General features: G+C 40.7%; 1 protein-coding gene across 1 annotated transcript in view; it reads left to right on the top strand.

The window, feature by feature from the left end:
* CRLF3 (cytokine receptor like factor 3) overlaps positions 1-16,690 on the top strand; it is a 42,205-nt gene extending 25,515 nt beyond the window's left edge. The window contains exons 7-8 of the mRNA XM_004747052.3: positions 13,781-13,893; positions 15,204-16,690. Coding sequence (XP_004747109.1) covers positions 13,781-13,893; positions 15,204-15,460 — 370 coding nt within the window. The 3' untranslated portion in view covers positions 15,461-16,690. The remainder of the gene's footprint in view (positions 1-13,780; positions 13,894-15,203) is intronic.
* Positions 16,691-16,995: the final 305 nt, after the last annotated feature.

Raw genomic sequence — 16,995 nt, forward strand, 5'->3', positions numbered from 1 at the left:
ACTGGTGGGCTCTACCAGTCTCTAGAGCCTGGTCTCTTTTGGCGGCCAGGCCTCTTCTTGATTTTCTGTCTGAACAGTCCTACTTTCCCTTTCCTTGCTTCCAAGATTTCCTAATCTTACTTTTTTTTTTTTTAACCATATTTTTACTTTCTCCTCTCTACCACCTGCTTTCTTTAAACAGTGTCCTTTCAAACAGCCTTCATTAATCCTCCTAGCCTAGGAGGTTACTGTCTTCCTTTTACAGATAAAGAGACAGAAGCACAGGGACCATGGGACTTTTAACTATTCAAATCCTGCCAGTCTAGCCTGGAAAGTCTGTGCTCTTAACCTCCCCACAGGTCATGTGAGGTGGTGAATCAAGAGCCAATAACAGGCTAGCTGTTTTTTGTTATAAACCTTTTCTTTAAAAGAACATAAAAATTTAATATTATAGTTCTTGATTGCTGTGTAACAAACCACCCCAAAACTCAAAGCTTAAAACAGTAGTCATTTATTTTGCTCAGGAAACTGCAGTTTGCAGAGGTTGGTGAGGACCGCTCATCTCTGCTTCTGTGTTAGTAGCTGCAGTAGTTTGATTAGAGATGGTGGGTCTGCTTTTAAGATGGCTCACTTACATGGCTGGCAAATGGATTCCGGTTCTGGGTGTCTCTCCCTGTGCAGGCCTCACTGTGGGCTGCTTGGGCTTCGTCACAGCATGGTGGCTGGGTTCCAAGATTGAGCATCCCAAGAGATAGAAAATGGAAGCTTCAGAAGCTGCCAGTTTTTAAGGTCTGGGCCTAGAATTTGACATAGTATCACTTCTACCACATTCTACCATTCATTCAGAGTCTAGGTCCCAGAGAAGGGACATAGATCCCGCTTCTTTTTTTTTTTTTTTTTTTTTAAGATTTTATTTATGTATTTGACAGAGAGGTCACAAGTAGGCAGAGAAGCAGTCAGAGAGAGGGAGAGGTAGGCTCCCCACTGAGCAGAGAGCCCCATGCAGGGCTCGATCCCAGGACCCCAAGATCTTGACCTGAGCCGAAGACAAAGGCTTAACCCACTGAGCCACCCAGGCACCCCATAGACCCAGCTTCTTGATGGGAGAAGTGTCCAAGAATTTGGGGGCTTGACTTTAGAAATGCTGTGGTTGAAAACTGTTAGAAAGGGGCCACTTGGTTTAATGCCTACCTTTGGTTAAGTGTTAGCATGCCCTTTTCTGAATAAATTTACTTAAAGAGTCTTTTTCTGTATAAGGCTGGTTTCTTTCATCACCAGGTATATCTTCAATTCTAACTGTTAGCTCCTCATATTAAAAAAAAATTACAGGGCCCCTCATTGGCTCAGAGGGTTAAAGCCTCTGCCTTCGGCTCAGGTCATGATCTCAGGGTCCTGGGATCGAGCCCCACATCAGGCTCTCTGCTCAGCGGGGAGCCTGCTTCCTCCTCTCTCTCTCTGCCTGCCTCTCCGCCTACTTGTGATCTTTCTCTGTTGAAGAAATTAAAAAAAAAAATTACTAATTTAATATTTCCTGAGAAGATTAGGAATAGGGCATAGTCCCTACTAGGATTAGGAAGTTAATTTGTTTTGGGGTGACTGTCTGGCTCAAAGGAGCATGTGATTCTTGATCTCAGGATCATGAGTTTGAGCCCCACATTGGGTATAGAGATTACTTAAGTAAACTTTAAAAAAAAGTTAATCTAGAGTCTTTGAAATCTTGTTGGTGTCTCCTTATACTGAGAGAATGCTTTGTCCTGGGGAGAATACAGCTTTGTTAGGTTTTATATTTTGCTAAAGTGGTTTCCTCTAGGAATATGATACACAGTCCTTTCAGTTTAGAGTTTGATTCTTATGACAGATATGGGAATGCCACACAGAAGAGTTTTCCCCCACAACTCTTGATTATATAGACTTGGGTGAGGTAAGACAGCTGGTTTCCTAAGTAGATGGCCTTTAAGATTATATACTCTGGCTTTTAGTTTGTCTCTAGATGGAGTGTTTCATGATATCATGAAGGTGTATCTGCTTTGAAGTCTTCACATATAACAGTTCTTCCAAATAATCTAAGGAATGTTTCTTAGGCCTTTTTCCTACCCATTTTCTCTCTGTCTTAAACTACTTTTCTAAAATGTAAGGACAGATCTTCTAATCAACTCCAGTCTTTGAATGAGGCTAGTGATTTCGTTCAACCTTTTCTCCATTCAGATGGTATCTATCGTACTTGGCTGGGAATGTGGCATTTAAGAAAAAAGGGGGGGGCCAGAATCTTCGATTCAACATAGAGTAGTGCATATATAAATTAGTATAAGAAAGATCCAGGGGCACCTGGGTGGCTCAGTGGGTTGACTGTGGATTCCGGCTTAGGTCTGATCTCGGGGTCATAAGATTGAGCTCTGTATCAGGCTCTGAGCTCAGGGTGGGGTCTGTTCGTCCCTGTTCCTCTCCTCCCCCAACACACATGCTGTCTCTCTTTCACAAATAAGTGAATAAATCTTTTAAACTATATTTTTAAAAAAAGATCTAGACTGCTCTGCAATGCAGAGGAAGGAAAAGTTACTTTTAGTTGAGGGATTGGTGAAGGCTTAGTGCAGCTAGAGGTGGAAAGGATAGTTCAAGTGGGGAAACAAAGCAAGAACCAAAGATGTGGAGCAGGAAAAAATACAGAGCAAGTAGTAAGTCTGGCTCAGGTTAATGGAGACAAGCAGTATGGTCAGAGAGGTAGGAAAAGCCTTTGAACAGGTTGTATATATCTCTTTTTCTTTTTTTTTAAACATATGCATTTCTTTCTTTCTTTCTTTTTTGAAAGATTTTATTTATTTATTTGTCAGCACGCATGAGAGAGAACAAAGGTGGGGAATGGGAGAGGGAGAAGCAGGCTCCCTATTGAGCAAGGAGCCCAGTGTGGGACTCGATCCCAGGACCCTGGGATCCTGACCTGAACTGAAGGCAGATGCTTAACAGACTGAGCCACCCAGGTGTCCCTATATTTTGTTGTTTTTTTTTTTAAGATTTTATTTATTTATTTGACAGAGAGAGATCACAGTAGACAGAGAGGCAGGCAGAGAGAGAGAGAGAGGGAAGCAGGCTCCCCACTGAGCAGAGAGCCCGATGCGGGACTCGATCCCAGGACCCTGAGATCATGACCTGAGCTGAAGGCAGCGGCTTAATCCACTGAGCCACCCAGGCGCCCCCTATATTTCGTTTTTAATTACTCAAAGAAATACCCTTTTGGAGGTCACCTGTGCCCATTTACAGGGAGGATATTTGATACTGCAGAGATCTCCATCCCTCCCCCTAAGAAGACGGGCCTCACCAAATCAGGTTTATGTTCCATTATTTTGGGGACAGGAGCATGCTTTCCATTTGACTTTTCATGAATTCACAAGTTGAGCTAGACTATACAAAATGTTAATAGCCAGCTAGGATTTGTTGAACCTTACTATGTGTTAGTATTTTTTTTTTCTTTAAGATTTTATTTATTCGGGGTGCCTGGGTGGCTCAGTGGGTTAAAGCCTCTGCCTTCGGCTCGGGTCATGATCCCGGGGTCCTGGGATCGAGCCCCGCATTGGGCTCTCTGCTCGGCGGGGAGCCTGCTTACTCCTCTCTCTGTCTGCCTCTCTGCCTCCTTGTGATTTCTGTCTGTCAAATAAATAAATAAATCTTTAAAAAAAAAAAAGATTTTATTTATTCAATTGACAGAGAAAGACCACAAGTAGAGGGAGTGGCAGGCAGAAGGAGAAGCAGGCTTCCTGCTCAGCAAGGAGTACAATGTGGGGCTCCATCCCAGGACCCCAGGATCATGACCCGAGCCGAAAGCAAATTCCCAACTGACTGAGCCACCCAGGCTCCCCTGTGTGTTAGTTCTTAAATGCTTAATGAGTTGATGTCTATAAATCCTCATTACATTCTCATGAATTAGCTATATTTTATTTATATGGAAACTGAGATGTCAAAGATTAAGCAACTTGGGGGTCTTGGGTGAATCAGTTAAGTATCCTACTCTTTTTTTTTTAAGATTTTATTTATTGGGCGCCTGGGTGGCTCAGTGGGTTAAGCCGCTGCCTTCGGCTCAGGTCATGATCTCAGAGTCCTGGGATCGAGTCCCGCATCGGGCTCTCTGCTCAGCGGAGAGCCTGCTTCCCTCTCTCTCTCTCTCTGGCTGCCTCTCCGTCTACTTGTGATTTCTCTCTGTCAAATTAATAAAAATAAAATCTTTAAAAAAAAAAAAAAAAAAAAAAAAAAAGATTTTATTTATTTATTTGAGAGAGAGGTAGCAAGAGAGAACACGAGTGAGAAGGAGAGGGAGGGATGGCAGACACTTAACTGACTGAGCCCCCCCAGGTTCCCCAAATGCCTAACTCTTGATCTCAGTTCAGGTCTTGGTATCGGAGTCATGAGTTTGAGCCTCACATTAGGCTCCACACTGAGCATGGAGTCTACTTTAAAAAAAAAAAAAAAAAAAAAGATTAAGCAACTTGCCTGAGGTTGTACAGGTTATTAATACTAGTGCCAAGATTCAAATCTTGACAGTCTGGCCCTGTCAGACTCTGCTGTGACTTCGTGAGGTGGAAGGCCATTGGAGGACATAAAGCAAACCTCATCTGACCTATGATTTCCAAGTCGGTTGGCTGCTGTGTGGAAAACAGTCTGGGAAGTGGTATACAGTGGTATACAGGCCGGGAGACTAGTCAGCAAGCTACAGCGATAATGCTGGTGAGAGCTAATGGTGTCTTGAACCACGATGGGGCAGTGGAGGTGATCATGAGTGGTCAGAATCTGGTCAAATCTGTATATATTTTGAAGATTTTTGTTTATCAATTTGAGAGAGAGAGAGGAGAGAGAACAAGTAGAGGGGAGGGACAGAAGGAGAAGCCGATTCCCTGCCAAGCAGGGAGCCCGATGTGGGGCTCAATCCCAGGACCCCGGGATCATGACTGAGCCATGCAGGCGCCCCTGAATCTGGATATATTTTAAAGGAAGGACTGGCCAGATTTACTAGTGGATTGGTTGTGGTAGGTGAGTCAAGTGTGACTGAGTCAAGTGTGACAAGTTTCTGGTCTAAGTAACTGTTGGGAAAAATTATCATTTACTGAGGTTTGTAAGACTGTAGAAGGAGCATATTTCTGGGTGAATAATCATTTTGTTCTTTCACATATTAAATTTAAGTTCCTTATTAAACCTACAAGTGAAGATGCTGAGGAGACAGTTGGATAATCTGGAGTTAGTGGGAAGAGCCAGGTTGGACAGTTTTTAGATAAAAAAAATTTAGATTAAATGAATCATCTTGGATTGTGATTGCTGGGTCAGACTGAGTTTATCTAAGGAACTATCAAACTGCGTTCTAGAGTGGCCATGCCATTTTCCATTCCCACCAGCACCTATGAGATTTTCTGTTGTTCTTCATCCCTACCTGCATTTGGTATTGTCAGTTGTTTATGTTCTTTTTTTTTTTTTTAAGATTTCATTTATTTATTTGACAGAGATCACAAGCAGGCAGAGAGAGAGGAAGGGAAGCCGGCTCGCCGCTAAGCAGAGAGCCCAATGCAGGGCTCGATCCAAGGACTGTGGGATCATGACCTGAGCCGAAGGCAGAGGCTTTAACCCACTGAGCCACCCAGGCACCCCATGTTTATGTTCTTTTTTCAAAAATACTTTATTTCATTCTTTTAAGTAATCTTTAAACCCAGTGTGGGGCTTAAACTCACGACCCCAAGGTTAAGAGTCACACGCTCTACCAACGGAGCCAGCCAGACTACCCCCTTTTATTTTTGCGTTCAGCTATTCTGTATACATGTAGTTGTATCTTATTATGGTTTTAATTTTCTTTTTGATAGCCAAAGATCGTGTCTTTTCCAATGCTCACTTATTGTCCATTTGTATATCTTCATTGGTGAAGTGTTTTTTCAAATCTATTGCCTATTTAGAACAATTTCTTTAATTATTGAAATTTGATGAGTATAAGTCTTCTGTTTTTGTTTTTTTTTTAACCCGTCTGGGGCTTGTCTTTTCGTTTTCTTAGCAATGTCTTTTGTGGATTATAAGTTGTTAATTTTGATGAAGTATAATTTATGCACTCATCCAGTGCTTTTGGTATTGTATCTAAGAAGTCTTTGCTATAATGCAAGGTGACAAGATGTTTTTCCTATGTGGGGTGCCTGGGTGGCTCAATGGGTTAAGCATCTGCCTTTGGCTTGGGTCATGATCCCAGGGTCCTGGGATCCAGTCCCATATTGGACTCCTTGCTCAGGAGGGAGCCTTCTCCCTCTGTCTCTGCCTGCTTGTGCTCTCTCTCTCTGTCTGTCAAATAAATAAAATCTTTTTTTAAAAAAAGTTTTTTTTCCTGTTTTCTTGTAGACGCTTTATGTTTTTAAATTTTATATTCAGATCCGTGAGACATTTTGAATTACTTTTAGTGTAATATGTGAAATATGGGTTGAATTCAGTTTTGTTTAGGATCTAGTCCAGTAGTTCCTGCACTATTTGTTGAAAAGACTCTCCTCTCTCCATTGAATTGCCTTTTACCTTTGTCAAAGATCAATTGGCCGTATGTGTGGGCATCTGTTTCTAGACTCTGTTTCATTGAGCTGTGTGTTTCTCCTTTCCCAGAACTGTAATCTTTTTTTGTTTTGTTTTGTTAAGATTTTATTTATTTATTTGACAGGCAGAGATCACAAGTAGGCAGAGAGCCAGGCAGAGAGAGAAGAGGAAGCAGGCTCCCTGCTGAGCAGAGAGCCTGATTCAGGGCTCGATCCCAGGACTCTGGGATCATGACCTGAGCTGAAGGCAGAGGCTTAACCCACTGAGCCACCTGGGTGCCCCTTCCCAGAACTATAATCTTGATTATTATACCTTTATAGTAAGTCTTGATATCAAGTAGTAGGATTCTTCCAACTTCCTTCTCTTTTTGATTTTTTAGTATTCTAGTTCCTCTTTCTTTCTATTTAACTTTAGATTCAGGTTGTCTATTTTTAAGAAAATTTTTTTACTGGGATTATAGTCAAGATTAACGTGAATCTATAGATCAGTTTGGTAATAATTGGCATTTTAATATTTTGATTGTTTCAATCTGTGGATATGGTAATTTCTTAATTTAGTTTTTTTTTTTAAGATTTTATTTATTTATATGACAGACAGAGATCACAAGTAGGCAGAGAGGCAGGCAGAGAGAGAGGAAGGGAAGCAGGCTTCCTGCTGAGCAGAGAGCCCGATGTGGGACTTGATCCCAGGACCCTGAGATCATGACCTGAGCCGAAGGCAGCGGCTTAACCCACTGAGCCACCCAGGCGCCCCTCTTAATTTAGTTCTTAAAAAAATGTCTTTCATCATTGTTTAGTCATTTCTCTTTTTCCTGTCTCATTACATTATTATTATAAGAAGTGTGGTTCTGAATAGCAGTGTTGAAAGCTTACATGCTTATTCCACATCTTAGAAGGAAAGCATTCAGTCTTTCACATTAGGAATGATGCTAGCTGTAGGGGTTTTTGATTGGTTTGTTTTCTTAAGGATTTTATTTTTAAGTAATCTCTGCACCCAGTATTGAGCTTGAACGTAATTATAACCCTGAGATCAAGCATTGCATTCTCTACTGACTGCCAACCAGGTGTCCGAGCTGTAGGTTTTTGTAGGTAGTGAGGTTGAGAACGTTCCCTTCTTGGGGTGCCTGGATGGCTCAGTTGGTTGGTGTCTGCCCTTGACTCAAGTCATAATCCCAGAGTTCCTGGATTTAGCCCTACATCGGGCTCCCTGCTCAATGCGGTGTCTGCTTCTCCCTCTCCTTCTGCTCTTCCCCCACTCATGCACTCTCTCTCTCTCTCTCAAATAAACAAAATAAAAAGTTCCCTTTTAATTATGCTTTGCTGGGGGGCGTCTGGGTGGCTCAGTGGATTAAGCCGCTGCCTTTGGCTCAGGTCACCATCTCAGTGTCCTGGGATCGAGCCCCGAATCGGGCTCTCTGCTCAGCGGGGAGCCTGCTTCCCCCCCCTGTCTCTGCCTGCCTCTCTGCCTACTTGTGATCTCTCTCTCTGTCAAATTAAAAAATAAATAATAATAACAATAATCTTTAATTATGCTTTGCTGGGAGTTTTATTCATAAGTGAATGTTTAATTTTTCTAATAATTTTTATACATTTGTTAATGTAATTATGCTGCTTTTCTTTTGTTAATACGGTGATTTAATTGATAAATTTTTGAACATTAAACCAGCTTTGCATTCCCCATAGAACCTCCACTTTGTCTTATATTGTCTTTATATATACTGCCAGATTTGGTTTTTAATACTTTGGGGGGATTTTTACATCTCTTCATGAGAAAGCTGTTTCTCTTTTTTTCTTATGATGTTTTCGGTTTTGGTTTTAACCAGCCTTAGAAAGTGAGGTGGAGAGGTGCCTGAGTGATTCATTCAGTTAAGTGGCTGCCTTGGGCTTGGGTCATGATCCCAGAGTCCTGGGATTGAGCCCCCCCATTGGGCTCCTTGTGGGGAGCCTGCTTCTCCCCCTCCCTATGCCTGCCACTCTGCCTACTTGTGTTCTCTATCTCTGTCAAATAAATAAGTAGAATCTTAAAAAAAAAAAAAAAAAGTTAATTGGGAAAGTGTTTCTTCCTCTTTTGTTTTCAGAACTGTTGGTGTAAAATTAGTATTATTTCTTCCTTAAATGTTTGATAGAACTCCCCAATTTGCCATCCTAGAATTTTCTTTGTTGGAAGATTTCCAAATTCTGTAGTAAATAGAGGACTATTCATGTTACCAGGTTTGTTTTGAGACAGGACAAAAGCTATTTTAGGATTTGTATAGTGATCAGTGTATTTCTGTTTCAGATATATTTCAGAAATCCTTCTTTCCAATGACTTGATAAGGCACCTCTTCTTTCTCTTATTCCTGGTGCAACAAGCCGGGCAGGGATCTTGTTGATAGAAGGCTCATTCTATATTCCTTGGGCTAGTTTTCTTGTTAGTGACACACAGACTGGCTGTGTTCCTGGAAGCACTCTGCAATCTTCTCAACAGTGTGCGAGGGTACTGATGTCACTGCACCAAGGTAATTGATGTCATACTTGTCAGTATTGAGTATTGTTGTTTCTAATCAGTCTGTAGCTGCTAGGCTAAAATAAAAATTTCATTTTATTTCTTGTATTTATCATAAAGTTGGATATTTTTCGTATATTTATCAGCTAAGCAACTGAATTTTTGGATTTTGCTCCAAGCATTGACTGTGAAGGAAAACCTTTTGAGACTGTGTAAGAATGAGAATGTGTCACTTAAATCCAAACAAAGTGGGGTGCCTGGGTGGCTCAGTGGGTTAAAGCCTTTGCCTTCGGCTCAGGTCATGATCCCAGGGTCCTGGGATCGAGCCCCACATTGGGCTCTCTGCTCAGCCTGCTTCCTCCTCTCTCTCTCTGCCTGCCTCTCTGCCTACTTGTGATCTCCATCTGTCAAATAAATAAAATCTTTAAATAAAAAAAAAATCCAAACCATGAGCCAAAGTGTAGAGTAATAGGGATAGTGGATTAGCCCTCTAGTTGCCATCGAAATCACTCCTGTTTTGGGCCTTGTTTTCTCAGAATATTTTTCCTTTAAGAAAAATTATTACCCAGGATGTTCTACTTCTTTATGCAATGGATGTATTTCTAGTAACTTGTTTATAAATTAGTTTTTTAAAAATATTTTCTTAGAAGATTTTATTTGTGGGACGCCTGGGTGGCTGAGTAGGTTAAAGCCTCTGCCTTCGGCTCAGGTCATGATCTCAGGGGCCTGGGATCCAGCCCCACATCGGGCTCTCTGCTCAACCTCTCTACCTGCCTCTCTGCCTGCTTATGATCTCTGTCTGTCAAATAAATAAGTAAATAAAAATCTTTAAAAAATATAATAAAAGGGATGCCTGGGTGGCTCAGTTGGTTAAGCCACTGCCTTCGGCTCAGGTCATGATCCCGAGGTCCTGGGATTGAGCCCCACATCGGGCTCTCTGCTCAGCCTGCTTCCCCCTCTTTTTCTCTGCCTGCCTCTCTGCCTTCTTGTGATCTCTGTCTGTCAAATAAATAAAATCTTTAAAAATAAATAAATAAATAAAAGATTTTATTTGTTATCCAACAGAGAGAGAGATCACAAGTAGGCAGAGAGGCAGGCAGAGAGGGGAAAGCAGGCTCCCTGCTGAGCAGAGAGGCCAATGCAGGGCCCAATCCCAGGACCCCGAGACCATGACCGGAGCCAAGGCAGAGGCTTAACCACTGAGCCACTTAGGTGCCCAGTGTAAATTAATTTTGTATTAATTGTATTTCAGTTGTACATGCAGTAGAGGAGGTCACTACCATAAATTATTTTGTATAGCATTTTTCTTTTTCATATAGTTTCTTGCAAAGCTAATTTTCTGTGAGAGAATAGCTACAGCAGTGTCTGAGGCTATGATGTTCTCACTACTTGTCTTGCAGCTTAAAAATTCAGTGGTTTTTAAACCTTTGTTCTACTTCTTAGTGAACTATGAAAATAATTCTGTGTCTCAGATTTATTAGCTATTTATTTCCCTGGCTCGTTCCATGTTCAGAGCAACTTTTATAAACTTTTTATGTTGTGCTTGTCTTCTTTATCACTTACCGTTTCAGTGACAGATGCTTTTAGGAATTATTTTGTAATTTATTCAAATTAGTTTTTTTCTTCTTTCCAAGATTTTTTTTTCTCATTGCATTGAAGGCCTTTTCTATTTTACTGCTATTTATTTATTTGAGAGAGAGTGGGGGGGGGCTGAGGGTAAGGGAGAGGGACAAGCAGACTCCCCACTGAGTGTGGAGCCTGACTGGAGCTTGATCTCATGACCCTGAGATCATGACCTGAGCCGAAATCAGTCAAGAGTCTGACATTTAACTGACTGAACCACCAGGTCTCCCCACTGTTCGTCTTATGTGAGCTTCCTTGTACATGATGAGTCACTTTTCTCCTACTACTTTAAAAATTCTGTCTTTGAGTTTGGACAATTTGATTATAATGTGTTTCACTGTGATTTCTTGGGTTTATCCTATTTGGTGTCTGTTAGGCTTCTTGAATCTAAATGTCCATTTCCTGCTCCATATTTTCAGTTGTTATTTCTTTAAAGATTTTATTATTTATTTATTTATTTGACAGACAGAGATCACAAGTTGGCAGAGAGGCAGGGCTGGGGGGGGGGGGAAGCAGGCTCCCTGCTGAGCAGAGAGCCCGATGCGGGGCTTGATCCCAGGACCCTGGGATCGTGACCTGAGCCGAAGGCAGAGGCTTAACCCAGTGAACCACCCAGGTGCCCCTCAACTGTTATTCCTTTAAATGAACATTCAGCCCCTTTCTCCCCCTTCCAGAAGTCGCTTAGACTTTCTTCATTCTTTTTTCTTTTGTCCCTGTTTTTGGATAATCTCAAATGACCTGTGTTCGAATTTGATGTTTCTTTCTTCTGCTTGGTTGTGTAATGTTACACTTCTCTTATGAATTTTTCAGTTATTATTGTACTCTTCAGTTCCAGAATACCTGTCTAGTTTGTTTAGATATATATTTTTCATCTCTTTGTTGGTATTCTAATTTTACTCATGTCTTATTTTCTTGACCTTGTAGAGCATCTTTATGATGGTTGTTTTGAATTGTCAGATAATTTATGTCTCCATTTTATTACGATAATTTTTTAGAAGACTTTATTTATTTGAGAGAGAGAGAGCATGCATATGAGCTCAAGTTGGGAGAGGGAGGGGGAAGAATTGACAGGGGTGAGTGCAGAGCCCAACATGGGGCTTGAGCTCACAACCCTGAGAGCATGACCTACACTGAAATCAAGAGTTGGATACTCAACCAACTGAGCCACCCAGGTGCCCTCATTAAGGATAATTTTTTTGAGATCTATTTTAGTTTTTTATTTGTTTGTCCCATGTGTTCCTGTTTCTCCAAATGTCTTACATTTTTGTGTTGGGATCTATACGTAGGAGAAAGCATCCACCTCTCCCCGTTTTTGACCTGGCTTTATGCTGGAAAAGACCCTTGCAGATGAATTCAGCTAGAGATGCTGGGAGCCTCTGACACCTCTTTTGGGAGGATGTGACTTCCCTGTGCTCCTGTGTATAATTTCTCAACCTGAGAGCTTCCTGGGTCTTTCAGGAGCTCGTATCTCTTGCTCCCTCTGGTGCCTGTTTGTGGCACTGCCTGTTCTCTGATGTACAGCAGTAAGCAGCCCTGTTCTCTCTCGTACTCAGTGGCCACCAGGGATCCAGAGTTTGCCAGCTCCCCATCAGTGCCCCCATCCAATGAGACAGATAGCATCCCTTTGAGCATCCCTGTGAAAAGCTAGCGCAGAAGCACATTCAGTTCTTTCTTCCTCCCAGGGATAGAAGCCTCAAGTTATGCACCTGCTCTGAGTCACACCCAAAATATACTGGCTATTAGATGCCACTCCTCTTATTTCTTTGGTCTTAGCAGCATTCAGGCAACTGTACTGTGCTTGTTCTGTCTGTGCTCTAAATGAGGTGCAACAGAAATCAGTGCTTAGGCAGCTTTCCAAAGAGCTGGAATGTTGGACGCACGCTCCACTCCTCTCTCTCCCTCTCCCTCTGTCCCAAAGGAAAAGTCAGAAGCCCGGGTGTTCTTGCCAGGCACTGAGCTGTGTAGCTTCGGAGAGGGGCTGACTTGGGAAAGTGAAATTTTTCTTCTTACCCATTTCACTGCAGCTGTTTTCAGCTTGTGGTCCCTTGAGGGACTGCAGCCTCTTAACTAGATTCTGGAAATCTCATAAAGGTTTTTTGGTCTGTGTATCATTCATTGTTAAAGCGGTGTTTCTGAAGTGGTAGAAGGAGGGCTGAGACTTAGGAGTCTGCCATCTTGCTGACATCAGTCACCTCTTCTCCGTACTTCTTAAGACTGCTGGCTTAAAACACTTTAAGTGAAATGACTTCAGAAACCTGCCCACATATTTATTTTGATCCTACATGTTTGTCACTTTGTAACAAAAGACATTTTCAGGACATAACAAGTATAAATAATCACATCTTCCCTTGGTACAGCTACATTCTGTTCCTTGCTAATTTTTCTTTTTCTATACTTGCAAAATCTGGCTTTCTGGAACGGAGGGAAAGATGCATCTGGTAGTAGAGATACAGGTTGACTTTATATTGTAAGTTTCCTATTTCTAGAGTGCATAAGGATTTATTTTGAGACTAAAACACAAAAAGAAATGCTTGAACCTCCCACATATGAAGTTCGGCAAGCAAAATGTGTTAGTAACTATTTTATCTACTTTTAAAAAGTTATGTCTATTTTTAGAGGCTTTTAATAGTCAATAAACAGTAATCAAACCACTGCATAGACTCTTACTTTGAAGGTTTAGGTGTTATGGCAGACAGTAATAGTCACGTGTCTTATCATGGCAAGTATGACAAGTTTTCTGTGTGTCTAGAGCCAGAACATAAAAATGGGAATGCGCTGTCGTAGCTGTGAATAGCTACCATAGCGTCTACAGTCAGAATGCCTGAATTCCTGTCTTGGGTCTAGCACTCAGCCAGGTGAACACGGTCAGGTTACTTAGCCTCTTTTTAATCTTGTTTTTTCTCATGGATAAAATGGGTATGGTAATAAGAGCACCTACCTCATGGGTTATTAGGGGAATTCAATGAGATGTTTGATAGAGATAAAAAATTTTTAGATCAGTGCCTGGAATTTAGGAACTGCTGAATTATCATTGGGTATTATTAAGAGCAAGTTTGATGAGATTGCTCTTTTTAACCTTAGTGACTGTTAGATATATTTAAAAAAAAAAATGGAGAAGAAGAAGATGATTAATGATCTCTCTCTACCTCATTTCCAGAGTTGAAACCGTGGGGCAGCCAGACAGAAGAGACAGTATAGGAGTGTGTGCAGAAAAACAGAATGGATACGACTCTCTGCAGCGGGACCAAGCCGTGTGCATCAGTACAAATGGTAAGAGACGCACGACTACTGTTCTCTTCAAAGAATCTGAATTGCTGGAGTAAGATGTGAATCTGTCCCAGCCACCACATGTCTGTAGCAGGAGATGAGAAAGTTTAAGTCTTTATGACATACCTGTATGGCTACTATGTGCTAGGCATTACTCTCTTCCCTTTACAAAGAATAAATCATTTACTCCTTTTAACAATTTGTCGAGGTGGGAAGTAATATTCTATCCATTTTATAGGTGATGAAAACCAAGCCACAGAGAGGTTGAGTGACTCACTTAAATTCCCATAGCTCAGAGGTGACTGAGTTGGGATTTGCACTAGGCAATCTTTGTCTGGATTCCGTGTTCATAGGTCATCTGAATTCAACAACAATTGGTGAACTGAAGAGAGAGTTTACTTAATTTGTTATATCTCCCAAGGGTTCTTTGGCCCCTTACTCTAAAGTCATCACACATTTTTTTTTTAATTTTATTTTAATTTTATTTTTATTTTTTATCTTTTTTTTTTTTTTTTTAAAGATTTACTTATTTGACAGATAGAAATCACAAGTAGGCAGAGGCAGGCAGAGAGAGAGGAGGAAGCAGGTTCCCCGCTGAGCAGAGTCCGATGCAGGACTTCATCCCAGGACCCTGAGATCATGACCCGAGCCAAAGGCAGAGGCTTTAACCCACTGAGTCACCCAGATGCCCCTATTTTTTATTTTATATTTAAAAGATTTTATTTATTCATTTGTGAAAGAAAGAAGGAGAAGGAAAAGGGAAGAGGGAGAGAGAGAGAAGCAGACTCCCTGCTGAGCAGGAGCCCAACTTGGGGCTCGATCCCAGAACCTGATATGACCTGAGCTAAAAGCAGAGACTTAACCAATGAAGCCACCCGGGCGCCCCTACAGTAATCGCACTTTTGAAATCCCCTCTCCAGATGTGTTAATATCTTGTGGTGTGGGTCAAGCAGTAGGTAGAACAAGATTCTTGTTTATTTCATGTGCAACAATGTTGCTATTCCACAGGATATAATTTTGTAATGGAGTCAAGTTTCTTTTGATGCCATCCATGTGGGAAACTCCGTCTCCGTTCTAGAAGAGTAGAACCCTGGATCAGAATTCTAAAATATGATTAAAGCTTTAACTTTCTCTCCTGCCTTGGGGATGGGGGTTAATTAACATGTTGAAATGCATTCTCTTTGACCAGTTGGCATTCTAAAATGTTTTCTTGATCTGAGTTGGGAAATTACCTGTGTTATGGGTAATCTAGAATCCATTTCCATTCTTCATTATCGCTCAAATGTAAATGACTCTTTACTTTAACATTTTAGGTGCAGTTTTTGTAAATGGAAAAGAAATGACTAATCAGTTGCCAGCAGTTACTTCTGGGTCCACTGTCACATTTGACATTGAAGCTGTAACTCTAGGATCCACCAATAATAACGAAGGAGGAAACTTCAAGCTTCGAGTAACTATTAGCTCAAATAACAGAGAGGTGGTTTTTGACTGGTTACTTGAGCAATCTTGTGGTTCTCTTTATTTTGGTTGCTCGTTTTTCTATCCTGGATGGAAAGTGTTGGTATTCTAGATTTTTGGGTGATTGGTTTTGGTTTTGCAGGGTTTTAAATGTAGCTGTCATCAGCTGAGTTTAATTGTAATTGGTTAAAAAAAAATTGTTAGATTCATCTCTCATTGAAGCCATTGGAAATGGAAATTGTTGACTGGATTTATTTTGGAGTATTTTAGCAGTAAGAGATTTGACTATTGTGGACAAAATTGTAGTGCAGTCTTGTAGCGTAGTGTTAATTGAAATATCAGCACCATGATAAAAATGAAATTGGCTTTTAAAGTATGAGGAGATACAGGAAGCCTAACACCCTTCCACTGTGTACTTCTTAAAAAGTTGATTATTAGAACAGAAAAACTTAATGTAACATTATCTTATTAAATTTCTATCTTTTTTAAGGACCCCAGACCATGTAACACTTTAGGATCAAACAGCAGGACTAGAGCAGCCAGAAGCTGGAGTTCTGTAACTTACAATCACTTGTGTGCTCTCCGCATGAGTGGTGAATATGTTCTTCATATTCGGGTATTTGTAAGCAGTATTGAATTTTATCTCATGTTCAGTAATCTTTAAAGTCCCAAAAGTGTGATAATTCTTGCGTTAAAAATTACAGAGCAAATGTCTACAATAGGCAGAGTATTTTCTTTTTTCTCTCAGTGCAGTTCGATTCATGCTAGACAAGAGGATTTTTACAGGGTAAAACTACTCATGAAAGTGGTATGTAATTACAGCAGTAGCCATTCACATGTATGTAACATGCACATGTGCATAGCCAGCCTCAGCGATGTGTATGTTCCTGCCCATAGGGTATGAGCTACAGTCCAGTTTAATGTCAGTTTTATAAACGGTCTTTTAGTGGACCAAACAGATATAAGATAAATACTTGACCTATTTTTTTTGAAAGATTTAAAATTTGTTTAAGATATTTATTTGAAGGACCTACTTAGTATGTAAAAATGATTATCTTAACTCGCTATAACCAGCCTACAGATTTTTTTTAATGTGAATTTTTTTTCCTTCATTTTTAACAGTACAAATGTCGAAAAGCAAGTTTGATATTTTTGTAAGATAATTTATTTGGGGATTCAGATTCCCTGTTAGACAATCATGACCTTTTCCCCTTGCTTTTTTATATATAAGTCAGCCGTCTTTCATTTGTCTAGTGATTGTTAAGATGTGCTAGAATGTAGATGCCTCATCCAGCTGTCTGAAACAAAATAAAAACAAAAAAATAAAAAAATAAAAGTTAAATGTGTGTGTTTTTTTCTTCTGTGAGGTTTGATGAATTCAGTTTTAATCTTTTAGGTAAAGGGAGAAAAGGATTTCTAGTGTCTCTTTGTTTGTTGTTTTTTTTTAAGATTTTATTTATTTGAGAGAGAGATCACAAGTAGGCAGAGAGGCAGGCAGAAGGAGAGGGAGAAGCAGGCTCCCTGCTGAGCAGAGAGTCCCGGGACCCTGGGATCATGACCTGAGCAGAAGGCAGATTGTTAACCCACTGAGCCATCCAGGTGCCCCTGTTTTTTGTTTGTTTGTTTGTTTATTTTTTAAAGATTTTT

Source organism: Mustela putorius, unplaced genomic scaffold, assembly GCF_011764305.1.
Source record: "Mustela putorius furo isolate JIRA1106 unplaced genomic scaffold, ASM1176430v1.1 tig00003962_pilon_pilon_pilon, whole genome shotgun sequence".
NCBI lineage: Eukaryota > Metazoa > Chordata > Mammalia > Carnivora > Mustelidae > Mustela > Mustela putorius.